The sequence below is a fragment of the Microcaecilia unicolor genome, chromosome 8 (genome assembly GCF_901765095.1).
Source record: "Microcaecilia unicolor chromosome 8, aMicUni1.1, whole genome shotgun sequence".
NCBI classification, from domain to species: domain Eukaryota; kingdom Metazoa; phylum Chordata; class Amphibia; order Gymnophiona; family Siphonopidae; genus Microcaecilia; species Microcaecilia unicolor.
The window spans coordinates 203,426,653-203,453,464 of record NC_044038.1 but is presented as its reverse complement, the minus strand read 5'-3'; the positions used below and the strand labels follow the sequence as shown (position 1 = coordinate 203,453,464).

At 44.1% G+C, this 26,812-nt stretch overlaps 1 protein-coding gene across 1 annotated transcript in view; it reads left to right on the top strand.

Annotated features, from left to right (window-relative positions):
• CDH4 (cadherin 4) overlaps positions 1-10,028 on the top strand; it is a 394,777-nt gene extending 384,749 nt beyond the window's left edge. Inside the window, exon 15 of the mRNA XM_030213453.1 lies at positions 6,783-10,028. Coding sequence (XP_030069313.1) covers positions 6,783-6,989 — 207 coding nt within the window. The 3' untranslated portion in view covers positions 6,990-10,028. The remainder of the gene's footprint in view (positions 1-6,782) is intronic.
• Positions 10,029-26,812: the final 16,784 nt, after the last annotated feature.

The following is a 26,812-nucleotide window of genomic DNA, read 5'->3' as shown; positions in this document are numbered from 1 at the left end:
CAAACACACCCCTTTGTTGCAAAATGCATCACTCCAGCTTATTTGTAATATATGAAAAGACTTGGGATAAGGCAGACGAATTCTCAATTAATTTAGGGGTGGGGGGGTATCAGAGCTTTCCTTTCTGGATGGAATGTGTTAGGTTACTGTATAGCTTTGTAAATTGCCTTGATTCTTGAAAAAGACACGTAAAGGGGCATAATCGAACGGGGCGCCAAGTTTTCCTGAGGGCGTCCTCGCAGGGAAACCCGTATTATCGAAACAAGATGGGCGTCCATCTTTCGTTTTGATAATACGGTTGAGGATGCCCAAATCTCAACATTTAGGTTGACCTTAGAGATGGTCGACCTAAATGTTGAGATGGTCGACCTTAGAGATGATCGTCCCCAGTTTTCAGTGATAATGGAAACCGAGGACGCCCATCTCAAAAACGACCAAATCCAACTCATTTGGTCATGGGAGGAGCCAGCATTTATAGTGCACTGGTTCCCCTCACATGCCAGGACACCAACCAGGCACCCTAGGGGGCACTGCAGTGGACTAACTGATGCACTAACTGAACGGAAAAAGCCCTTCCCTTAGCGATTCAGAAAGGAACGGGCATGCATGAAGGAAATTGCATGCAAATGAGCTGCTCGCTGTTAGCTCATTTGCACATGATTTCCTTCCTAAGGAGGGGAAGCCAGTACAGAGCAGCCAAGCGTTATGTGTGGCTGCTCTGCGCATGCCAAAGACAGCTTCATTTCACGCAGACAAGCTGCGTGTATAATAGCCGTCTACAACCTTAGAAAAACATAAGTCCAGATGGAAATGTCCAAGTGCTAGTCAGGGATTTTTTTTTTTTAGTATGGGTGAAGCAAATCCAAGTGTTAGGCAACTTTGCTATGCCTCTGTGACAAGCAGTTGAGGATGTCCCAAATGTGGATATTTCTGTGGGAAGGATGTCCATGCCTTTGCTATGCCTCTAACACCCCATCTATTTATTTGGATTTTGGATCACAAGTTGCAGCAGTGGGATTTGAACTGGCCACCTCTGGATTGCAAGACCAGTGCTCTAACCACTAGGCCACTCCTCCACTCCGTTCTACTCCCTTGAAATTTGGCCATCCCTGTGGGGGGGGGGGGGCAGTTCAGGACGTCCAAAATGTTTGAAAAAAGGACGTCTACGCCTTCACTATGCCTCCGATGGCACACACACACATCCTCCCCCCCCCCCCTCCCAGGGACCTGCATACTGCTGCAATGGACCTGAGTATAATATTTGAGGCTGGTAAAAAAAAGTTTTTAAAGTTGTTTTTCAGGGTGGGAGGGGTTTAGTCACCACTGGGGGAGTCATGGGAGGTCATCCCCGAATCCCTCTGGTGGTCATCTGGTCAGTTCGGGCACCTTTTTGAGGCTTGGTCGTAAGACAAAATGGACCAAGTCAGCCAAGTGCTCGTCAGGGACGCCCTTCTTTTTTCCATTAGCGCTCGAGGAAGCCCATCTGTTAAGCACGCCCCAGTCACACTTCCCGCTATGGCTCTGACACGCCCCTGGCAACTTTGGTCGTCCCTGCAACAGGAAGCAGTTGGGGACGCCCAAAATTGGCTTTTGATTATGCCAATTTGGGCAACCCTGAGAGAAGGATGCCCATCTCCTGATTTGTGTCGAAAGATGGGCGCCCTTCTCTTTCGAAAATAAGCCTGACAGTGTAAACATGGGAGAGAAAGATAGAGAAATAGTAGAAAGAAGCATTTTAGGTTTTCCATTTCCTTTCTCCTCCTTGTGCCTAAACTGGCATTCCTCTCCCTGTCCCAATAAAAGTATAATCCTATTCCTAGGACAGTTGAAATAACATCTGTTCTAACCACACCATCCATCCATCCTACCCACAATATGTTTTGTTTTGTCTTGTACTGTTTGGATCTCTCTTTCACAATCACTACACCAAGATCCATCTCCGATACATTAAGAGCCCCTTTTACCAAACTGCGGCAAAAAGGGGCCAGTGCTGGCGTTGGTGGATGTATTAAATGCGCGTTCAGGCCCCCTTTTACCGCAGCTGGTAAAAGAGAAGTCTTACTTCCTGCAGGAAATGGCCATGTGGCAAGTAAAGCACTTGCCGCACGGCCATTTCGGGAGGGGGGGGGGAGCTCTTACCACCACCCATTGAGGTAGCGGTGAGTGATTACTGCCGGGTACAATGCGGCGCTACAAAATAAAAAAATTTTGTAGCACCGGAAATGATGGCACACTAGGGTTGTGAAGTACCGCCGGGCTCCTGCGGTAGCCCGGTAGTACTTTATAGCGAGCAGTAAGCCCGCATTGGGCTAACCACCACTTAGTAAAAGGAACCCTATATGAGTTACTAGTCACCCATACTTCCATACTTCATATTCCCTTACTATGGATCTGTGATTCTCCCACTCCTCTGCCCCCATTCTTCACCTGTGGATCAAACCTCAAACGCTGGGGACGCTAACCTGCTTATTTTCGAAGGAGAAGGGTGGCCATCTTCCGACACATAAGTACATAAGTAATGCCACACTGGGAAAAGAGCAAGGGTCCATCGAGCCCAGCATCCTGTCCACGACAGCGGCCAATCCAGGCCAAGGGCACCTGGCAAACTTCCCAAACGTACAATTTTTTTTTTTTTATTTAATAACATGTATAGAATGTTTGTACGTTTGACACAAATCGGGAGATGGCCGGCCTTCCCCTAAGGCCAGCCAAATCTGTATAATCGAAAGCCGATTTTGGCTGGCTTCAACTGCTTTCCGTCGCAGGGATAGCCAAAGTTCAAGGGGGCGTGTCGGCAGTGTACCAAAGGCGGGACTGGGGTGTGGTTAAGAGATGGCCGGCCTCGGCCGATAATGGAAAAAAGAAGGCCGGCCCTGATGAGCATTTGGCTGACTTTACTTGTTCCCTTTTTGATCACGACCAAGCCTCAAAAAGGTGCCCGAACTGATCAGATGACCACCGGAGGGAATCGAGGATCACCTCCCCTTACTCCCCCAGTGGTCACCAACCCCCTCCCACCCAAAAAAAAATTAAAAAACATTTTTATGCCAGCCTCAAATGTCATACCCAGCTCCATGACAGCACTATGCAGGTCCCTGGAGCAGCTTTTAGAGGGTACTGCAGTGCACTTCAGGCAGGCGGACCCAGCCCCCCCCCCCCCCTCCACCTGTTACACTTGTGGTGGTAAATGGGAGCCCTCCAAAACCCACCCGAAACCCACTGTACCCACATCTAGGTGCCCCCGTTACCCTTTAAGGGCTATGGTAGTGTTGTACAGTTGTGGGTAGTAGGTTTTTTTTTTGGGGGGGGGGGGTTGGGGGGGGGCTCAGTACCCAAGGTAAGGGAGCTATGCACCTGGGATCAATTTGTGAAGTCTACTGCAGTGCCCCCTAGGGTGCCCGGTTGGTGTCCTGGCATGTGAGGGGGACCAGTGCACTACAAATGCTGGCTCCTCCCACGACCAAATGGCTTGGATTTGGCCGGGTTTGAGATGGCCGCCATTAGTTTCCATTATCGGCGAAAACCAATGGCAGCCATCTCTAACGCCGGCGATCTCTAAGGGCGGCCCAAATGTTGAGATTTGGCCAGCCCCGACCGTATTATCGAAACGAAAGAGAGCCGGCCATCTTGTTTCAATAATACAGTCGGGTACGCCGCTTAACGGGGTCGTCATTAGAGATGGCCGCCCTTATTGATGGGCGCCCCTGTTCGATTATGCCCCTCTAAGTCACACCCTCATAGGGAAAAATGAAAAGTAGAATCCTGCTAGCATATTTTTTCAAAAAATACAAAGATTGAGGATACACCACAATTTTACAACGAATCAGTAAAAATATTTCTTTCACTCGGCTGATAGTTAAGCTGTAGAACTTGTTGCCAGAGGATGTGGTAAAAGCAGTTAGTGTAGCTGGGTTAAATAAAGGTTTGGACAAATTCTTGGAAGAAAAGTCCATAAGCTGCTATTAAGGTAGGCCTGGAGAAAGCCACAGGGTTGGTAGCATGGAATATTGCTACTTTTGGGGATTCTGCCAGGTACTTGTGACCCGGGTTGGCCACTGCTGGAAGCAGGATACTAGCAGGGCTGGTGTTAGACATGCAGAGACCCAGGGCAGAAATTGGGGAGGGGGTCCCAAAACCTAGTTGCAGGCTATATCTCCTTCAGCTTGGGGCAGGCTTCAGACGCCCTGTGATATGGAAGCCCAGAGCAATCGCCCAGTTTGCCACCCCCTAACACCAGCCCCAGTTACTACGCTTGATGGATCTTAGGTCTGATTTAGTATGGTCACTGCCACATTTGGTTGTGCTGTCTCCTAAATGTCTAGGGAGTTTAAAATCTAAAACTTTCATAGTGTGAAGTCTGGGAAAAGAAACTGCTCAGTCCTATGTATTATGACAGCTGGTTCCCTTGAATTTCTGAAAACTATAAAAAGGCAATTCTCTAAGCTGATGCCTAAATTTAGGTGCCAGTAGTGCACCTATGGCCCTGTTTACTAAGTTACGCTGTAGGCACGCTAACTTTTTAGCGTGCGCTAATGATAGGGACACCCATAGGAATATAACGAGTGTCTCTATCGTTAGCGCGCACTAATTTTTAGAGCACGTTAAAGTTAGCGCACCTGCAGTGCTTCTTAGTAAACAGGGCCCTTACTGTATTGATTAAGTGGGTGTTATCAATCAATCAATAACCGACATTAATAAGCACTTAATTAGTAGTAATTGGTAGTTATGTATGATCTGCCCTGTGAGCTATTCTATAACATATATGCAAAATTCCTCTCATGCAGTACTTCAAAGGGGGTGTGGTCATGGGAGGGGCATGGGTGGGTCAGAGGCATTCTCAGAATTTCGGCAGATTCATGCCTAACTGCTATTTGGGCGCAGACATTTACACCAGCCTTTGGCATGAGTTTTATGCTAAAGGGTCCTTTTACTAAGCTGGGGTACAAGGGGACCTGTGCTAGCGCCAGCACCTGTTTTTTATGCACACTGAGCCCCCCTTCTCAAAAAGAAATGGCCATGCGGTAAATGAACCGCTTGCCGTGCGGCCATTTTGGAGGAGAGCACTTAACTCCGCCCATGAGGTGATAGTAAGAGCTCCCGCACGAACCGCTGCCCAATTACCGCTGGGTAAGCACCGGTACTACAAAAATAGAAAATATTTTTGTAGCACCAGAAATGGGAGATGGGAACTACCGCTGGGCTCCTGCGGTTGCCCGCTGGTGGTTCCGGATTGGCGTGTGGCAAGCCTGTTGCCGCACGCCAACCCTTTAGTAAAAGGACCCCTAAGCTAGTATTCTATACCAGTGGCGTAGCTACGTGGGGCCATGGGGGCCTGGACCCCCGCAGATTTGGCCCTGGACCCCCCTGCTGACCACCCTCTTGACCCCCCCCCCCCCCACTGCCAACCCTCCCCCGCCGCCGCTGTCGCCTACCTTTGCTGGCGGGGGACCCCAACCCCCGCCAACCGAGGTCCTCTTCTTCCAGCGCAAGGCTTCGTTCTGTTTCTGTGAGTCTGACGTCCTGCACGTATGCCTCTAATATGTTTGTTTCAGAGTGTCTCTGAAGAATGAAGCCTTGCGCCGGAAGAAGAGGACCTCGGCTGGCGGGGTTGGGGTCCCCCGCCAACAAAGGACAGTGACGGCGGCGGGGGAGGGTTGGCGGTGGGAGGGGGGTCGAGAGGGTCATCAGCAGGGGGGCGGTCAAAGTTGGTGGTGGCGGTGCTGGGGGGGGGCGGTGCCAGGGGGGGGGGCTAAAATGTGCCCCCTCACCTTGGGCTCTCGGCCCCCCTCCCGCCGAAGTCTGGCTACACCCCTGTTCTATACCAGCTCAGCACTGATCATCCCAGTGCCCAACTTTGGGTGACCTATACAGAATTCCACCTAAACACTCAACTGTCACGGGGTTCACATGGGCGGAGCATGGGCATGTCACCAAGTGAAGTGCAGAACATATAGAATATTAAGAGTTGCGTGCTTTGCATGGCACACTCATTTACACCAGCCATCAAGCTGTCACAAGTAGGTGCATTTAACTTTTGGTTGGCCAATTCGGCTTTGCGCTAATATTCTATAACAGCTTAGTCACACAATTAAACTTTATAGTATTGGCACTAAGGCCGCCCCTATGTGGTGCCTAAAATTTGACACCAATTTATAGAATTGCTACATAAGTATGTTTCAGATGAAAAAGGTGGTGATATATTTTATGATGATATGTTAATTCAGATTTTAATAAAGAAAGAATAATCTCCTAAGACCTCTCTCAGCAGAAACACCATGCAGTAGCTGAAAAAACGCATTTTACCTTTTTTCTCTCTCTCTCATTGTACCAATTCTGCCCCTCAAGCTCTGAATACAGCCCTGGGAATCAGTATGGAAGGTGTGGACTCACATCCTCTGTATCTGAGTGTTAATAACAACTTTTCATATATTTATTACTAAGCAGCAGTGAACATATTGCTGGTTACAGAGTTTATAATGCATTAGGGCATAGCAGAGTCCCAGAGAAAAGAGGATTCATTGTTGCTCTTGGCATCTACTGTTGGAACAGTGTAAGGATTTCCCAAAGATACTGATGGATGTGAGGTTTGGGGTTTTTTTTTTTTGTTTTTTTTTGGGGGGGGGGGGGTTACACCACATCTGAAGGAGAGGCACGTTTGAATGCAAAAACTCACGTACATCTGCCTCTCTGGATAATTCATATATCAGAGAGACAGAAAAGCCTCACAGCCTGTAAATCCAGCTCCTAATAACACACGATTATCTTTGTGTTTGTAATGGCAGGGTCTGCGGGCAGCTGATAATGACCCCACAGCTCCACCTTACGACTCCCTCCTGGTGTTCGACTACGAAGGGAGCGGCTCTACAGCGGGCTCAGTCAGCTCCCTGAATTCGTCCAGCTCCGGGGACCAAGATTATGACTATCTTAATGACTGGGGGCCACGCTTCAAAAAGCTGGCAGACATGTATGGGGGAGGGGAAGAAGATTAACAGACCTCACAAATTTAGATAGATAGACATATATATATATACACACACACACACACATATTTGGAAAGGAGATGGAATGAAGAGGAAAAGCTGGAACTGTACAGATGTGGCAACTTTTTTTTTTTTTATATAACATCTTATCCCCTGCTGACTGTCTGAAGTTTAGTGGTGAGTTAGAGAATTTTATTTCATGGGTTTCTTTTTTGGTGGGTTTATTTTTGTAGAACATGAGCTGTCTAGCATGAACGCTTGTTGTCTCTGCTAAATTTTGTTTTTTTTTTTATGTATACGAGAATATATCTATATCAATAGATGTAGATATTCATCTATGTTATGTCAGCAGGGATATGGCTCATTTATGAAAAAGGAGAGTGAAAGGCGCTCTGTCTTAACTTGAATTTCTTAGAACAGAAGCACTGTTTTTAAAGAAAAACATTCTTTTGAAAGTGCCTTTTGGTACATGTATCTGATTCCCGCAAACTCAGGAGCGATCCACAGAAACAAACAACAACAAAGAGAAAATAAAAGCCACCCACCCATGGAAAGTCACCTACCCAGCTCCCAGTACTGAATGTGAAGGAATCATCACAGGACCTGAAGACTGTTGTTATGTATGCTTCTCCTCAGTTTGCCATGTTTTGATTTCAGAAAACAGTCCCATGAGAAAAACTGTTCTCAATCCAAATGAAAAGAGCCATCCTTACAAGCTGGGCAGCAGGTTCATCTGGTCCATACTGTTCTTATGCAATGGTGTTATATGGACCAGATGTTCCACATGGGACCTGCTCTCTCTCTGAGAGAGCCAAGTAGAACAGTCAGCACTTTGACAGTCATTCCAGTCACTTGCTACAAACCATTCAGACCACCCCTGCTTGTTCTCAGCATCATGGACTGATCCAAAGTGGTTGGCGATGGCCACTGCACATGCTCCAACTTCCTTATGTGTCATACATTTAGCACTGTAAGCAGTAGTCACAGTGCATCCCAGGTGGTTACCAGAATGGTCGCTGCTAAATGGAGTGAACTTGCTACAAAACAAAAAAAAGATTCTGAATGCCTCGTCAGCACAACCTTCTTCTGCTCTGGACACTGGAGAGCTCTTTGAGGTGGAAATTCTTCGAAAGAAAGCACAGACGCCCTGATAAATGGCACGTGTACCAAAAATAATACTTAAATAAACACAGAACGTACTGGCATCTTGTAAAGCAAGTCTCGTTTCTTCAGCGACACTCTGAAACAAACATATTACAGGCATATACACTGCATTAGATACAGTTAAGAGGCGTCTGCAATGGGATCTCGACCCCCAGTGACACCTGGGTGTAATAAGCTAGTGTAGGGGTAACTATAAAAGTGGATTCTTATCAGCATATCATTGTGGTAATGCTAGTGGCACTTTCAGTGTTATATGTGGCACACAATGTAGCACCTTTAATCCCTTGGTGCCCACATCTGGATGGCAGGATGACCCAGCTAACAAGCGCTTATGTATCTTAAATGCCCTGGAGAACAGGGAATAGTCATGGGTCCATGATGAATACTCCTGAGTGTGCAAAATAACACTGACTCAGTGGAGTTTCTACATCCACGAACGGAATGGGATCACGCTATCTAGTTTATACATGGAGTCATTATTAGCAGATAACAGAATAGAGATTTACATTGAAAGACTAAATTACAGCTTTCCTTTTATGATTTGGAACGTGTATGAGTTTGTGTCTAATGTCTGTGGAATTATCAAGCCTGCATGGATGTCTAATGTTAACCCCACTGAACAGAGCACCAGACACATAGGATCCAGGTGCTCTGTGGTTTTTTGGGATTCTAAATTTTATTTTGTATTTTGTTGAAGGTTTTGCAGTCAATTTGCTGAAAATTGTTTAAAACTAAAAAACTTGGATAATTTTTCATGTGAATCCACATACATACATGGTATCAAGAAATCAATTACCAGAGATCAATAATGGGTTTCAAGTTGAATTCTGGAAGGTGAAAGAGAGCTTCAATGATAAATCATGTTTTCAAAGACCTTAAAAGGTGTTGGGGATTATCTGTGCATTTAAAGTTGTCCTAAGTATTCTAAGACCATGTCTCATGTATTATTTTTCCATCAAATGCAATTTCTCTGACATGAGCATGGCTGTGCCATCTCAACTAGAATGTGGTGGATGCAATATGTTGAAAGCCATGTACCTGACCCTGTGGATGGAGACCCAGAGTGTAGAGATAGTTTAACAGGAAGCTCAAGGGTGAATAGCAGAACAGTTAAAGCATGTCTTGTTAATACTAAAAATTGTCAGCTGCCTGTGTTGTGTCACCATTTATCATGTAAAAACCAGGAAAGAGGATGAAACCAGTAAATGTTGATTTTGAGAGATTTATTTTAAGGGATATTGGGCGGCCAGATCTGTTAACATTAGCCAATAGCTGTATAATAGGTTCTTAGAAGAATAAAAACTTTGATACCATTGGTTTAGAGGACTGACAAATCTCTCTATCCTATGAACTAGGGCCAGATCTACTAAGGGGGGGGGGGGCGGTCTCTCTTTGACATGCATAATTGTGGCAGCTCCTTAATAAATCAGATCCTAAAGATCTGGGTTACTAAAAGAAGCTGTGTTGTTAACAGACACTATTTACTGCTGGTCCCAATTTATGTTATGGGACCTATTTACTAGTAAAGGGGTCCTTATACTAAGCTGTGGTAAAAAGTGGCCTTTGCATGGCCTTAAGTGGGGTTTTCCTGCACACTAAGGCCATTTTTACTGCAGCCATAAAATGGACAGTTTTCTATTCTTTTGTATTGGCTATGTGCTAATGTTGCCCATTTAAAACGACTACCAAGTGAGGCCATACCGCCACCCATTTTGCAGGTGGTAAGGGCTCACGTAGTACTTCTTCACTAACCAGATAGCGCACTCTAATGTACATATGCTAACTGCTCAGCACATGTCCACTCACTGTCTCCCGATACGCCCCCTCAAAAGAATATTTTTTAGGGACCCTTTTACAAAGCAGCAGCTCAGCGATCCATAACTACCGCAGACCCAACGTGGGTGCTGGCGGTAGTTCCACCTCCAGCGTGTGGCCTTTCCAGCGCTAGCAGAAATATTAAAAAAAATATTTCTGCAGGGGGGTTACCGCCAGGTTAGCGTGGGAGCCCTTACCGCCACCTCAATGGGTGGGGGTAAGTGCTCCCCTCCTTTGCATAGCCACGTGGTAAATGCAATCTTACTGCATGGCCATTTCATTTTTTGGCCTTTTTACCCGCTGCAGTAAAAAGGGCCTCAGGGCGCAGCAAAAATGGCCGTCGTCGCTAGCGCAGGGCCCCTTTTACCGCAGCTTAGTAAAAGGGCCCCTTAGTGCACAATTAGCATGCTCATATTTAGCAGTTATCATAGGACACCTAAGCGCATCCCGCAAAACACCATTTTAAGCTGCGTTATAAATGCAGCTTAGTAAAAGGACCACAAAGTACATGAATGGTATTAGTAATTAATGGGATTAGTGCGTGCTCACATGGTAGCACGTTTTAATAAATCTAGTCTTGGTGTGGGGGGACAGGAAGTGTTTAGAATTCTCCTTTCAGCAAGAGAATTGATCTGCAGGTCAGAAAAAGGCGAGGAGGGGAATAAATCCTTCACCAGGCAAGTTCTACTGTTGTAATAAAATGTTAATTACAAAGAATGATGAGTGTTAATGGGTCAAAATGGGCTGATACTTTCATTCATGAAGTAAAGTATGTGCAGAAGGAACTTACTCAGATCTCTTCTATATGCCACGGTCGTAATCTCCATCTCGTGTCGGCATCCTAGCTTCCCAAACCTAGAACCTAGTGTTGGTTGTCCTAACTGGAAAATCTTGTTTAGAGATTCCTGTTGAGGTGCAGCCTCCTAGCTCCATTTTATTTTAGTTTGCTCTTCCAAGCCTCCTTTCTTATCTACAGCCTCATCATTCTTTTTTCTTGGAGAAAGCATTAGTCTAGACTATATTACAGAGGAGGCAATGCATCTCCATAGAAACGCCCCAACTGCAGCTCAATTAGTAAATAATAAAAATGCACTTAGCATTTCTCATTGATTAGTGCATGTCAGCCTTTGTGCCCATTAACTGCTGTTTCCTCTTCTGTATTAAAACAGGATGTGTGATGAAAGCATATCTCTGGCTTCTGGGGGATTAGCCAAAACTTGCAAAGGGTACAGTTCTCTCCCTCTATACAGTCCCCAGGCCCCGAATGGCTTTAGTAAAAGTAAACAAGGACTCAGTGAACAGTCAGCACCGCTTAGCGATAATACTTCTGCCCACTGTCCCAATAAACCATGCTATGCAAACCATACGATATCTGTTAGCCCACAGATAGGCAACTCCAGTCCTTGAGTGTCAGATGCCAGTTAGGGATTTCAGGTTAACTAAGACATATGCAAGTGAACCCTACTTAGATTCACTGTATGCAAATGTACTTCAGAGTTGCTCATTTTTTGACGCTGTGAAACACTGCACACTTGAAGCATTCATGGATTTCTGACTCTTGCCCCCAAGGAAACCTCTGAGAGTTGCCTAACCATCTGTTCGGAACTGACTTTTTATTTCCCTTATACTGTTTACAGTTCTGCTGCTAAGATAATGCTTCAGGTTTTTTACAAAAAAAATGATTTTTCAGGGAGGCAGGATATGAAGTTTTGCTGGGTTCCACTCCAGAATGCAGTGTGCAGAAGTGTACTCGTTTTCATGGAAATCAAACTGTTCTGAATTCTTGAAAAATGTTTCTATTTCATAAGGAGGGGGCAGGGTTTAGTTTCTTCCTCTTATGAAATATGCCAAGAATTAGCCCTTCAGTAAAGAACTGTACTGCGGTTCGACATGTGTTACCCATATCTGATCTATCCTGAACTCATTATCCTCACATAGGACAATCAGAAGCGGTCCTGAAGGTTTACAGAAAGTCTTATTCTAAAGATTTCATGATTCATGTTCTTAAAAATGTGTTTAGAATTAGGTTTTATGTTTTTAGGACAGAAAGCACTTGTCATGTGACTGTTAGCGTCTTCTTTTTTTTTAACAGTAAATCTGTAGCATTCAAGTAACCAAAAGTGGCTGATCATTGTAGAACTCAACTGTGTCGTGTGTTAATGCACCAACATTTTATTGTCAGAGTTCATCATATGTGGTCCATGGGAAAAGGAATTCTGATAGATGACTAGATTCAAAAATACCTATTTATCCTCATTAAACTGCATGTCTTTCTGTGACTGGCGATCTCTGTGCCAGAGAGGTCCAAGGCAAGAATGGCAATGATACTACAGATGGCCACCGAGGACGACTAGTAAAATCTTGGAGGACAGTTTGTAAGAATCGGTTTACATCAGCTGGTGGCAGTCAGTGCAATTAGTTCTGCAGAGTTAAAGGGAGGTTCTTAGCCCTAAGAAAAGTTCCCAATATTGAAAAATGGCTATTTAGAATGTGTGAAAGCTTTGGAAACAATGAAAAATAGTTTGCTTTCTATGTACTGCCATGTGACTGTGGAGGATTTTCCTATAAAGATGTTGCAACGTTGAGGGGGTGGAAGTTATCAACAAGGACAACTGTTCATATGTAATATTTTACCACAGGTCTCATTTTATGCAATGAGACCTAATTGCTAATAAATGGGGTTAACAGTAAAATAAAACAGTAGACCATGTTGATAACTTTCCCCCTTAACTACAGAAAAAAAAGAAATGTCTCTAGAAATCAAAATCACTGCTATAGGTAATAAAAGTGAGCCAAGTATAGGACAATCAAGCCATTGTGACATCACTGATGAGGTTGGTTCTTAGCCATTGGTGGAATGAGGCATTATGACATCACAATGGCATCTCTGGTTACGAGAGTCTGAAACTTTTCACACTCAAAAAGGAAGTTATCAACCTGGGCTACTATTAAGACATGTTATTTTAACACTAACCTGTGCTATTTTAGCACAGGTCCCATTTTATACTACGTTGATAACTTCCTCCCTAAGTTCTGCAGAATTTTGTTGCCTTTGCATGCCTAGGTGAATGTCTGTGGCCTGTACAATCTGCAGTGCCAACAGAGCAGCAGAATATGTAGCCTCTACCTCCCCAATGCTGAGCAAAAACACAACCCTAGGAGGACCTTACCCAATCATGTTTGTAAGAAACATCTCACTAGTGATGTATTAAATACAGATTTATTTCTTTAGAAGCTGTGTAGTAAGGTGCATAACTACTTCACAAAGGGGCCCTTTTACTAAAGCTTAGTGCAGTGGTTCCCAAACCTGGTCCTGGAGGCACCCCAGCCAGTCAGGTTTTCAGGATATCCACAATGAATATTCATGAGAAAGATCTGCATGCACTGCCTCCACTGCATGCAAATCTCTCTCATGAATATTCATGGTGGATATCCTGAAAACCTGACTGGCTGGGGTGCCTCCAGGACCAGGGTTGGGAACCACTGGCTTAGTGCATGCTAACGGACATTAGCATGTGCTAAGTGCCACTTGGCTCATAGGTATAAAATAGGACATGCAGCATTTAGCACATACTAGTCTGTTAGTGCATGGTAAGCTTTAGTAAAAGTGCCCCAAGTGGATTAATTTGAAAAAGGGGCAAATAATATGCGCTGTTCAGTTTGCAAAATTTTGTATGAATTATTTAGCTATTGCAAAGTTCACCAGATCTATGCAAAACTAGGTAAGGAGCTGTATAATGGAAATCAGCTCAATAATATATTCACATGGCTAAATAATGTACAAAAATGCATGGATTTTAACAGAAAGCCATTATCACAAAAAAAACTTAACTATAACTCTGTAATAATTAAGGGTTTTTTTTGTTTTTGCAGTGACCATGCAAAAGCGCAGAATATAATGCACAATATTTAGCTAACATCTAATTTACATCTAATTAACATTGGCTGTTAATCACACAGGGGCCCTTTTACTAAAGCTTAGCGTGCACTAACAGAATTAGCGCATACTAAATGCTAAAATTACCTATAGGTATAAAATGGATTTCTTAGCATTTAGCGCATGCTAATTCAATTAGGGGTCCTTTTACCAAGCTGTGGCAAAAAGGACCCTGCGGTGGCAGCAGCAACCATTTTTGCCACATGCTGAGGCCCATTTTACCACAGCAGGTAAAAAGGCTACAAAAATACCTGGCTATGCGGTAAGATTGTTTTTACCGCGTGACCATGTGGGGGGAGCACTTACCACTACCCATTGAGGTGGTGGTAAGGGCTCTCACAGTAACCGGGTAATGTGCGGCACTGCCCAATTACCGCAGGGTAACCGCCGCACAAAACAATTGAGCCAGATGGGAAATGGTGCCTGCGTTGGGCTGGTGGTAGCTCCAAATTGACATGCAGTAAGCCCACATTGGGCTTACCGCCAGTGACGTAGGAAAGGCGGGGCGGTGGGGGCGGTCCGCCCCAGGTGCATGCTGCTGGAGGGTGCAGAGAGAAGCCGCGCGTCTGTCGGCTCCGCTGGTTCCCTGTTCCGTCTGCCATGGAACAGGTTACTTCCTGTTCTGGGGCAGAGGGAGCAGGCAGCCAGTGGAGTCAACAGGCGCACGGCTGCTCTCTGTACCCTCCAGCAGCCAAGAATGCACCTGGGGGGGGGGGCTTGATGCGCCAGGGAGGGGGGTGTCATTGCACCGGGGGGGTTGATGTGCCGGGGAAGGGGTGTCATGCTGCACCCTGGGGGGGACGCCGCTGCACCCAGGGGGGGTGAGCAGCAGCGATCCGCCCCGGGTGGCAGCCGACCTAGGATCGCCACTGCTTACTGCCACTTTGTAAAAGGGCCTCTCAGATAATGGCCTTTATTATTGCCTTTTAGTTGGTTAATAGCAGCAGAATTTTATGAGAATATCAGGAATGACAGACAGTCAATAAGTGAGATAACGCACTCTTAGTAATTTTTCAGATCACTTACAAATTCTGAATGATGAGTTTTTGGTGTCAGGAAGAGGAGAGGAAAGGGGCAGGCAAGAACTGCTAGATCACGCTACTTTAAGTAGTTAATGATTTTTTGTCTATAACCAATGCACCTAAATATAGACCTGGTCACTGAGAGGCCCCCAAACAAGAAATTATAGAATATGAATGGTGAATCTCAGGCCTGTCCAGAACCTTAGCAAGTTTTCACATAATTGCAGTTATCAGGAGACCAGCAGGTGCTTAAAAGGAAATAGTTCTACTTCAAGGTACCCCAGTGTCACAAGAAAGGCGAAATGGATTTACAGAAGCAGCATGTACATAGTGTCGTAATCAGTCGCTTGAAGCTACAAATTCAGTAAGGGAACAACCTATATATGTATAATTTGATCTCTGATTACAAGCTCTTCTTTGGGGTTTTTTTGCATGTTTCTTTTTCTTTTTCTTTTTTATATTGGACAAAATTTTAACAAACGAAGTGTACGGCCCGCATGATGTGTGGTAACTTTGCTGAAAGAGTCTCTTAGTGTTAAAAAAAAATGTATTCACAATCAATGCACAGTTCAAGAGCAAGGTCAAAGCCTTTTTTGTATCTGTCAACAGCACAAACTAATTTTCTATTGTTATTTGTACCATTTTGTACCAAAAAAAAAATACAAAGAAAGCCAAAAAAAAAAAAGTGATGAAGCCAAGCAAGAGAAGAGCGAATACTGTAAATGTTTTTCATGTGTTTTTCCAGTGCTACTGCAATCTTGGTTCTGAACTGAGTTACAGCTTTACTGATTTATCGTGTATAAAAGCTGCACTGGGGTGCCGGCCCCCAGTGCTGCTGTAATACAGAAATAAAGCCCCTCCTTTTAAGTACTCTGCTTCTTTTGCTTCATTTCAGATCCAGGGGTTTTATGTGCTTCAGAACAGGAGCAGCAAAGTGAAAAGTATCCAGACAAAAAAAATATGGGGGGGAGGGGCAAAGGAAAAAAATCAATCACTAGGTTAAGGCAATTCCTGTACTAGTCCAATAATAGGGCTGGCCAGGTCAGGTTCATGAAAAGCAAAACAGGTTTGCCTTTCAAGGTAATCAATGAATTCAAGTTGCTTGGGTTCATTGAAGGATGTGACGCACATATGTCCTAAAAACCAAGCCCTGATTATCAGAATGGACTACCCTCAGTTGCATCAAAATAAGCCTTAGATTATTGAAAGATATAGAAACATTTGTAGACTGTGGTCATTAGAAATATATTTTCCCTACCAGCATTAAACATTATCTAGCAGAAGATTGTACAAGGATACTGTACTAAAGTATTGAGGAGAAAAACCCTGTAAAAGGCATTTTAAAACATATGAATAGTCAGGAACTTTTCCAAGAAAATCTGTAAGGCTATAGCAGTCCAAGTGGCAGCAAGTAAAATGGTCAGTAGTCTTTGTTATAAAGCAGGGGTGTCCAACCTCAGCCCTTGCCTAGTCGGGTTTTCAGGATTTCCACAATGAATATATAGGAGAGCCATCTGCATACAATGGAAACAGATCTCATGCATATTCATTCATTGGGAAAAATCTTGAAAATTCAACTGAGTTGTGGCCCTCGAGGACCGAGGTTGGACACCCCAATTATAAAGTGTATGGGGTTAGACTTAAAGATGTATTTTGGAAGAAAGGCGAGAGAGGGGAGATATGGTATAGACATTTAAATTCCCCCATGGCACAAATGCACAAGAAGTGAGTCTCTTTCAACTGAAAGGAAGCTCTGGAATGAGGGGATATAGGATCAAGATGAAAGGGTAACCTGAGGAAATACTTCTTCATGCAAAGGGTGGTGAATTTGTGGAATGGCCTCCTGGTGGAGGTGGTGGAGATAAAAACTGTATCTGAATTCAAGCAAGTATGAGACAAGTACAGAGGATCTCTGAGGAAGAGGAAGGGAAGGTTAGCAGTTCATATGGATGGGCAGACTGGATAGGCCTATGGTCTTTTTCTGTCATCATTTTCTATGTTTCTATAGGAAATTCTCAAATTCCTAATACAGTGGCACCTACAGGAGGACAATGGAAGATATGTATTTTGCTCTAGTGCTCATTTCCTTCATGGTCCTTAAAAAACATTAATTAAATCTGAAGGGCCATTAGAAGGAAGATAAAAATTAGTGAGGTGTTTTTCAAGTAACAATTTAGTTTACTTAAGCAAGCTGAAGGCATCTCTGTAATCAGAAAGAAGCATCCTCCAGTACACCTACAGTATCAACTCATAGTACTAAATCAAAGAATTATAGAAAGCTAGCGCTAGAAGGAAGCTTAAAGGATCCTGCCACCTCCAGACACAACCTAAACAACTCTACTCTTGTTTAACTTTCTCTTAAAAACTTCCAGTGACAGAGATTCTGCCATCACCCTGGGTAACTGTCTTCAGTGCTTAACTAACCTCACAGTCAGAGTTCTTCCTACCACTTCACCTAAGTCTCTCCTGCAGCAATTTAGAAGTTTCATTTTCACGCTTTCCAGGAGTTTTCAGAACCATTATTTTTCAAACATGAACATCTTTATAACAGCACTGAGGAATCTCTGGTGAGGGGCCAGCTAAGCTAAAAGCAGAGAAAGCAATGGGCCAGCCAGGATACATCCAAGCATACTAAAGAAACTTAGGGAAGTTCTGGTAGCTCAACTGCCCTATTTTTGCAATGCTTGTTTTAAAGTCTAGAGTGGTTCTGGAGGACTTATGATGAGCCCATGTGGTTCCTCTTCACAAAAGTATGTGGGGGGGGGGCTGGGAACTACACTCTCGTTCTGTGATGAGCAAATTAATTGAATCATCCCTAAAACACGGGGCAGTGCAGTTTCCAAACTAAACGTTCTGGAATTAATAGATTACAAGGTTAGAAGTAGCATGTTTTAGACAAATCTGATTGATTTCTTTGGTTGGATTAGGGCAGGCAAAAGTGCTGGATGTGGTATACTTGATTTTCAGAGGAAAGGGGGAGTAGGAGGAGAAGGCTCTTGAACAACACCAGTAGGCGACGTAGATAGGAACAATCTCTTTATTTACAACACCAGTAGGCGACGTAGATAGGAACAATCTCTTTATTTTTACAACACCAGTAGGCGACGTAGATTTTCAGCAAGGCCTTTGACATGGCTTTGAATAAATGTTTGTTTGTGTATTAAACACTTGACATCCCGCCAATCCAAGTGAAGGTCATAGCAGCGTACAAAATTTTAAAGCAAAATCAGAAAAGGAACTAAAACAAATCAATTGAAAAGAATAACCACAGCAGATGGTGGCGCTTATGTACTTATGTAGATACACACTAACCAGACAGCACACTCCAGGTCACACCCCACAGACAGCACAAAAAAAGTCTCACTCAACCACTTGAATAAATGGCATAATAAACTAACCCCCTTAGCGTAGGCCCTAAAGCGACCAATTGGGATGGTAACTGGCTGAGTGGGAGGCAACAGAAAGTAGCAGGACATGGCGTTCACTCTAAGGAAAGGACCGTTACCAGTGGTGTGGCACAGGGATCACTTCTTTGTATGATTCTTTTTCACATTTTTCATAAGTGTTAATTGTGAAAGATCTATTGAGAAAGATTTGCCATTTTGCAAATGACACCAAAATTAGCAACCGGGTTGAGACCCTGGAAAGTATGGACAACATGAGGAGGGATATAGCAAACTGTGAGTAGTAGTCTATAGTTTAGCAATTAAGATTTAATTTAAAAAAAACCAAACAAAAAAAAGGATCATGGATCTGAGCTACAAAAATCCAAAGAAATAGCAAGTATTTAGGGTAAAACAAGAGCTGGATCACGAGGCAACTGTATCTGATGATGGCAAATTCCTGAAAATGTTTGGGTACATAGAGAGTGGAATATCCAGCAGTAAAATGAGGCACTAGTATCTGTTGAGACTCATGAGAAATGTGTTCAGTTCTGCGGGCCACAACTTCAAAAGAATATAAACTGAATGGAGTTGGTCCATAGGGTGGCTACTAAAATGTCAATAGATTTCATCAACGTATATAGGGACAGACTTAAATATCTAGATATGTATACCATTGAGAAAGACAGGATATGAGATGTAACCCCCAGAGCCCCAATTTGCATGCCCATAGTACCCCACTGGCAGCAGCTGGACCCTGGTACACTCTCAGGCCCCTGGCTACTCCCTAGGACCTGTATACCAGGGCCTAGATTCATGGTTCAGGGACTGAGTACCAGATGAATGTAGGGGGTTGGTAAGCTTTTGGCATGGAAAGCTGCAGTTCCTCAACCGATGTAAGTAAAAAGCACATGTGACCTCAGAGTAACAGAGTAACATAGTAAATGAGGGCAGATAAAGACCTAAACTGTCCATCCAGTCTGCCCAACAGTCACACTCATTATCAATTCATGATAAAACCAACAATAGATGAAATAAAATACTTGATCATGATCTTTCTTTGGCATTTCTGGGATATAGACCATCTAAGCGCCACTCAACACATCACACGCATGCAGCTATTTAAGTTTTGTTTATTGATACCATCCGTTTTTTAATTAGACAGCCTCTGTGTTCATCCCACACCTTTTTGAGTTCCGTCACCACTTTTGTCTCCACCAGCTCCCTCAGAATTCCAGGCATCGACTACCCTCTCTGTGAAAAAGAATTTCCTGAAATTACTCCTAAGCCTACCACCTTGCAACCTCAATTCATTGTCCTCTATTTATTTATTAGGATTTATTTACCGCCTTTTTGAAGGAATTCACTCAAGGCAGTGTACAGTAAGAATAGATCAAACATGAGCAGGAGACAATTAGAGCAGTAAAAATATTCGAACTACAATACAAAGTATGGCATGGTATACTACTTGCAATGACAACACAATATGTACTAGAAGATTATAATTGGTAGTGAGGGGTAAGGCAAAGTTGCAATATATAGATGAGTAAGAAAGTAGGAAGAATTAGAAAGTAAGGTGATTGATTTGAAGAAAGTTGCACGTGAGGTCAGAGAGATGGTTAAATATTATCTCAGCTAGGGTAGGAGTGGATAAACATGTCCCGCTGCAGGATGTGCAGCCCGAGTCAATCCTTGTGTGTGTGAGTGAGACTAACAAGTTAGTTACTTCTTCCATTAAAGGCTTGGTTGAAGAGCAAGCTTTCACCTGCTTCCTGAAGTAGAGGTAGTCTTGTGTTAAACGGAGCCTTTCAGGCAATGCATTCCAGAGTGTGAGGGCTACTCCGGAGAAGGCTTGCTTGCGGGTTTCACATCGTGTAATGTCTTTTGGAGAGGGTGTAGTTAGTGAAAGTCCTTGAGAGGACCTCTAGTTTTACTGTTTCCCCTTCTCTGGCAAAGATTTGTTTGTGTCACAGGGCTGGCACACAGAGGGACTTTTTTTCTGTTTCTGGTTTGTTTGTTTTGTTTGTTTGTTTCCTCTCCTGCCACAGATGCAGTACCTCTCCCTCCCCCTTCCTCCTCCTGAGCCTAGCTCGTCTTCTTCATCCTCCCTCAGCGCCTCCCCAGTCCATAAAAACTTGAGTCCTTTGCGGGTGCCAGCAGTGGTAAGAAGCTGTCTGGGCCAGTGGCGTAGCCAGACAGCCAATTTTGGGTGGGCCTGAGCTCAAAGCGGGTAGGCACCCAATGTTTTGTTCCTCCCTCCCCACACTCTCCACTCCTCCCCCCAGCACCTTCCAACTCAAAATATACAGTCCATTCTCACTATCCACACACTCGGTATTCACAAATTCATGCAAAATAAAGTGTAACCCATTTTCGCTATTAACAGGCAATTTTGCTTATTCACTGCCATGCTCAGTGTAGTACAAGTGCAAATGAAAATGTGTTCCCTTGGGGAAGAAGATATTCATAGAGCTGTGCGTGAGTATTGTTACACCAAAAGACTGTATATACTGTACTTTTACAAAAGAAAGTATATAAAATACCTTTATAAATGCACAATATAAGTAAGCTGTTCTTTACAAGGGTACACAAAATGATAAGCTTATGGTGTTAGGTAGCAAAAATTTACAATGAACAGGGTTACACAGGAACCTAATCCCTTTTCCCCACAGGATCCATGGTTCCGTATTTGCATTTTCAGTATTCATAGGGTTTTCTAGGAATATAACCCCAGCGAACAGCGAGAATGGACTGTATATAATTTAGCTAATAAGGATCCCCAATGATAGTCAGCTGAAGGTTTTCCCCAAAGGTGGCAGGCAGCAACGTCCCTGAGCCACCGACATCAGCACCCCACACATGCTTAGTTGTCAATTGCTCAAGGATGCAGAGTTTGGTAGAAAGGAGTTCTGGCCGCCTTTGGAAGAAGTCCTCAGCTGGCAATGCTTGGGGATCCTCACCAGCTACAGCAAGAGTTGGGGCTGGTATTAGACATGCTGGGGCCCAGGTCAGGAAATAAAGTAAAGGGCCCCCAGGTCCCCGCCCATCACCCTATCTGCCAGTAGAATCACACCAATAGACCCTCATCAAATACAAAACAAGGGATCAAAAATTAGAAATAAACATATATATACAAAAATTGAACTGGGAACTCCAAGACAGCATGAACTGCAACACTGAAGAAAGAAAAAGGGGGAAATGCATTTACTTTTCTAGTGAACACAATACAAAGAACAACTGCTATGTATACTTCCCAAAACTAACATTTTTCATTTAATAAATTAAAAATGAAATGCTTTTTTTCTACCTTTGTTGTCTGGACATTTTATTTTTCCATCATATTGGTTCCAGCTTCTCTTTTCTGGTTTCTTGTCTGCCCTCTGCTAAATTCTTCTTCAAGCAGCAGATGTCCATTTGTCTTTTCTCCTCTGTTCTGTCTTATTCCATTCCCTCACTACACCTGTCTAACATATTGATCTTTCCTTTTTTGCTCTTTCTTCTCTTTTTTTCTGCCTCTCCACTCAAATTTCACCCTCTTTCTCACCCTTCTATTTACTTTTCAGCTATCAAATTTCCATCTGCTCTCACCCATTAGCTTTCCCATTCCCCATCTCGCTTCTTCCCCAGCCTTCTATTCCCTTTCATCTGTAATCTACTCTCCATTGCCATGTTTCTACCCTATGTAATCACTATCCTACTCATTCATTCTCTGCCCCCCACCACCATTCCCAGCCTATTCCTCCCTTGATCCTTATAGTTTAGCATCTGCTCCCTCTTTTGCCACTCTCCACCATCATAGCCCTATATCTTCCTGTCCACTCCATCCCTCAGCATCTTTCTGTCCCTTCCCTCCTGCCCTGCTCTGCTTTATCATATTCCAGCATTTCTCCCCCTCCCATTGACCTGCATCTCTCCCTCAATCCCTTCTGCCTCTGAATCCAACATTTCCCTCTTTCTCCTCTCCCCCAAGTTCATCTCTCCCTCTCTCTTCCCCTCCTCCAGCTCTTTCATTGTCCACCATTTCTTTCTCTCTCCTTTTCCTCATGCCCTAGGTACAACATGTCATTCTTTCTCCCCCCCCCCCCTCCATGCAGCATCTTATCTCCCACTGTCAACATTTCTCCTTCTCCACCCCCACTTGCATCATTCCTTCCACCCTCCCATGATACGACCATGTGCATCATTTCTCCCTCTCTTGCCCCCCCATGCAGCATCTCTCCCACCCGATGACCTCCCCTTCCATTTCTCTCTCTCTCTTGACTCCCCCCCCCCATGCGGGCCATGCGGCATCTCTCCCACCCGACCCCCACTTGTCAATTTCTCCTCTTCCCCCACCCCTATGCTGCATTTATGCCTCCCTTCCCCCCCGTCCAACAATTCTCCCTCCCTCTTTCCATCCTCCCGTTGTCCAGCCTTTCTGGTCTGTGGGGAGTTAAGCTGGGCTCGGCTGAGGAAGCTCCCGCGTTCCTGAAGCCCCCTTCCTCCCTTAGCATCCCTTAGTGATTCAAAAGATAAAGAGTATTTTTTTGTTTAATTGTGTTATTAGACATAACCCTAGTCCTAATTTGTGTACTGTATAGTTACTGTGTGTTTTATACATCTTTACTTGTCTTGCAGTGACTGCTAGATGATGTCTTGACATTTCCATCCTCTTCCAAATGAGAGCATGTTAGTCAGAGCCCCTGAGATAGCCTTAGGAATTATGGGGGCCTTTTACTAAACCATGTTAACCACTAACACGTGCTTAAAATGGGAAAAAGCCTTACTGTAAGACGCATTGAAGCATTTTTTGGTAATTTGCCTGTTACTTTTTGGGAGGGGGCATGTCATGGACGTGGAAGCGGTATCCAGCCAGTATATTCTGAATAGTGCATCCTAACTGTATAATGCAGACTTAACGTGGAAGCACTTAGTATTTCCTAAATAGGAGGCGGTAAGTGCTCTCGTTATTTTTTTGCAAGTCCCACATGCTAATGGAATAATTAGCAAGGACCTGCAAAAAACAAACAGAAAAAAATCCTTAATATACTGCTTGGTAAATCTGAGCTTAGTGCACAGGTAAGTCCCCTGTTAGCACACACTAAGTCCAGATTTTGTCATGGCTTAGTAAAAGGGTTTTTATGTGCATAATAGTCCCAGAATGCAAGTCATTCCCTTTTGATTGCATATTTTAATTGAGAAAATATTCCTTCTATTACAGAGCATTTACACCCCCTTGGTCAAACTATTTTGGAAGCTCTGATGCTTGCCTGGGTGTGCCTAGTGATAGGCTAGTGGTTCCCAAACCTGTCCTGGGGGAACCCCAGCCAGTCATGTTTTCTGGCTATCTGCAATGAATATTCATGAGCTTGATTTGCATGCACTGCTTCCACTGCATGCAAAATTCTCTTATACATATTCAGTGTTTATATCCAGAAAAACCTAACCGTCTGGGATTCCCCCTGGCAGGTTTGAGAAACCACTGTGATAGACCATAGACTCCGCCTGTGAGCTGCAGCCTGTGTTCTCCATGTGAAATGTGCCTTCAGAGCAACACTGCTCAACCCAGTCCTTGGGACACACTAACAGGCTTATTTTCAAAAGAGAAGGGCGCCCATCTTTCGACACAAATCACAAAATGGGCGTCCTTCTCACAGGGTCGCCCAAATCAGCATAATCGAAAGCTGATTCTGGGTGTCCTCAACTGTATTCCGTCACGGGGACGACCAAAGTTCACGGGGCGTGTCGGAGGCATAGCGAAGGCAGGACTGGGGCGTGCCTAACAGATGGGCGTCCTCGACTGATAATGGAAAAAAGAAGGGCGTCCCTGACGAACACTTGGATGACTTTACCTGGTCCTTTTTTTCTTACGACCAAGCCACAAAAATGTGCCCTAAATGACCAGATGACCACTGGAGGGAATCGGGGATGACCTCCCCTTACTCCCCAAGTGGTCACTAACCCCCTCCCATCCTCAAAAGAGATTTTAAAAATATTTTTCCTGCCTCTATGCCAGCTTCAAATGTCATACCCAGCTCAATGACAGCAGTATGCAGGTCCTTGGAGCAGTTTTAGTGGGTGCAGTGCACTTCAGGCAGGCGAACCCAGGCCCATCCCCCCCCCTACTTGTTACACTTGTGGTAGTAAATGTGAGCCCTTCAAAATCCACCACAAACCCACTGTACCCACATATAGGTGCCCCCCTTCACACCTAAGGGCTATGGTAGTAGTGTACAGTTGTGGGGAGTGGGTTTTGGGGGGCTCAGCACACAAGGTAAGGGAGCTATGCACCTGGGAGCAATATATGAAGTCCACTGCAGTGCTCCCTAGGGTGCCCTGTTGGTGTCCTGGTATGTCAGGGGGACTAGTGCACTATGAATGCTGGCTCCTCTCATGACCAAAGGGCTTGCATTTGGTCATTTCTGAGACGGCCGTCCTCGGTTTCCATTATCAGCGGAAATCAGGGACGACCATCTCTAAGAACGACCATCTCTTAGGACGACCTAAATTTCGCGATTTGGGCGTCCCCAACCATATTATCGAAACAAAAGATGGACGCCCATCTTGTTTCAATAATACAAGCTTCCCCACCCCTTCACATGGACGTCCTGCGAGGACGTCCTCAGGAAAACTTGAGCGCCCTGTCGAATATTCCCCTCTAAGCCACTCTGGTTTTTGTGATATCCACAAGAATATGCATGAGATAAATTTGCATGCACTACTTCCACGTATGCAACTCTATCTTGTATTTTTTATTTCATTTGTACCCAGCGCTTTTCCCACTCATGGCAGGCTCAATGCAGCTTACATGGGGCAATGGAGGGTTAAGTGACTTGCCCAGAGTCACAAGGAGCTGCCTGTGCCTGAAGTGGGAATCAAACTCAGTTCCTTGGGACCAAAGTCCACCACCCTAACCACTAGGCCACTCCTCCATTCTGGATATCCTGAAAACCTGACTGGCTTGGAATATCCCAAGGACTGGGTTGAGAACCCCTGCTTTAACACAATATCTCCAAAACTGTTCTGTTCTACCTAGCCAAGCCTTCAAGAACTTTCATTTGGAGACTAGCATATATTATCTGAAGAAGTAGCCCAGTTAAATCTAAGATTTCAGGTGTGCTAATTTACCTTTGTATTAAGAGAAACTCTACTGTCAATTTTTCACAGTTTTACCTGCTGTAACACTACAAGTATCATTATGTGTCCCTTGACCAACGTATTCCAATTTTGCATTTGTACATTTTGATGTCTGGATTTGGCATTACAATACAGCTCAAGCAGAAGCAAACCGACCAAAGTGACTGTAAGAAGTACACCTAGCAATGTTGCATCTTTTGAAGAAGAGTCATTTACTGATATTTTCCAGACTGCTTCACTGTTCCGCTAATGAACTTTAAAATTTGAAATAGATCCATCATTCTTGTTTTAAGTGTTTGGTGACAAAATATAACTGAAGGCAAACAAAACTAGAAATGAAATAAACTGACTGACCAGGCAGATTCAGCTACAGACTGGGCATAAATCCATTCCCAGGCCTGGATTTGTATCCTGTGGATCAGCTAGACTGCGGATTTTGCAAAGGCAGCACTCAGTCTCTGAGGGACATTGAGCCACTGCGCAACGGTGACACCTACTGGTCAGACTCAGGTTGTTGCAGAAGGAGTCAAGGTCTGCAGCCCCTACATGAGGGGATTCACTGTAGATTTTTACATTTTTTTTAATTTAGATTTTGCTCACACCTCAGGTAGTTGCAGAAGAAGACTCGTACTCCTGGAGAGGCTGGTTCTAATTGAGTTCAATGTCTAAACTAACAAAAAAAAACCTGTCAACTCCTCTTAAAGTGAAAGAACCTCTCACTGCTTGTCTGAATATTGTAACTTCCTGGAGATTTTTAGTGACTTAGCCTTGTGCTGGCTTATTGGAGAGATTTCTCGTATTATGTGGTTAATAGTTGGTGTCCCAGACTGAAACAGTTTTCTAGTTTTGGGTGGCAATGAAGTTGCCACATACTCCATCCTTGGTTCCATCCCAAATATGCCCATGCCATGTACAGTGGGACTTTAATTCTGAGAGCAGTCTTACTAGGAAAAATGTCAGACATTGTGTGCAGAGTAATTGCATGGGAGTTCTGTATTGTAAGGTGGTAATTACACAGAGGAGTCCAGGTGACTGTGATAAATGATAGAAGTGAAGGCCAAGCATTCTGTAATATCAGCTGGAATCCGAACCCACAGCCTTCAGCCAAATAATTCTCATGTTGATGCAGTTCCTTCAATTGTAGAGAATCTGTGTGATCTAGACAACTGGTTAGAGAATTTCGGTTCCCTCACCTTTCAAATCTGACAATGTTTGGAGAAACAGGTACAAATCCAGGCCTGGGAATGGATTTCTGCCCAGTCTGTACCTGAATCTGCCTGGTCAGTCAGTTTATTTCATTTCCAGTTTTGTGTGCCTTCAGTTACATTTTGTCACCAAACACTTAAAACAAGAATAATTGATCTATTTCAAATTTTAAAGTTCATTAGCAGAACA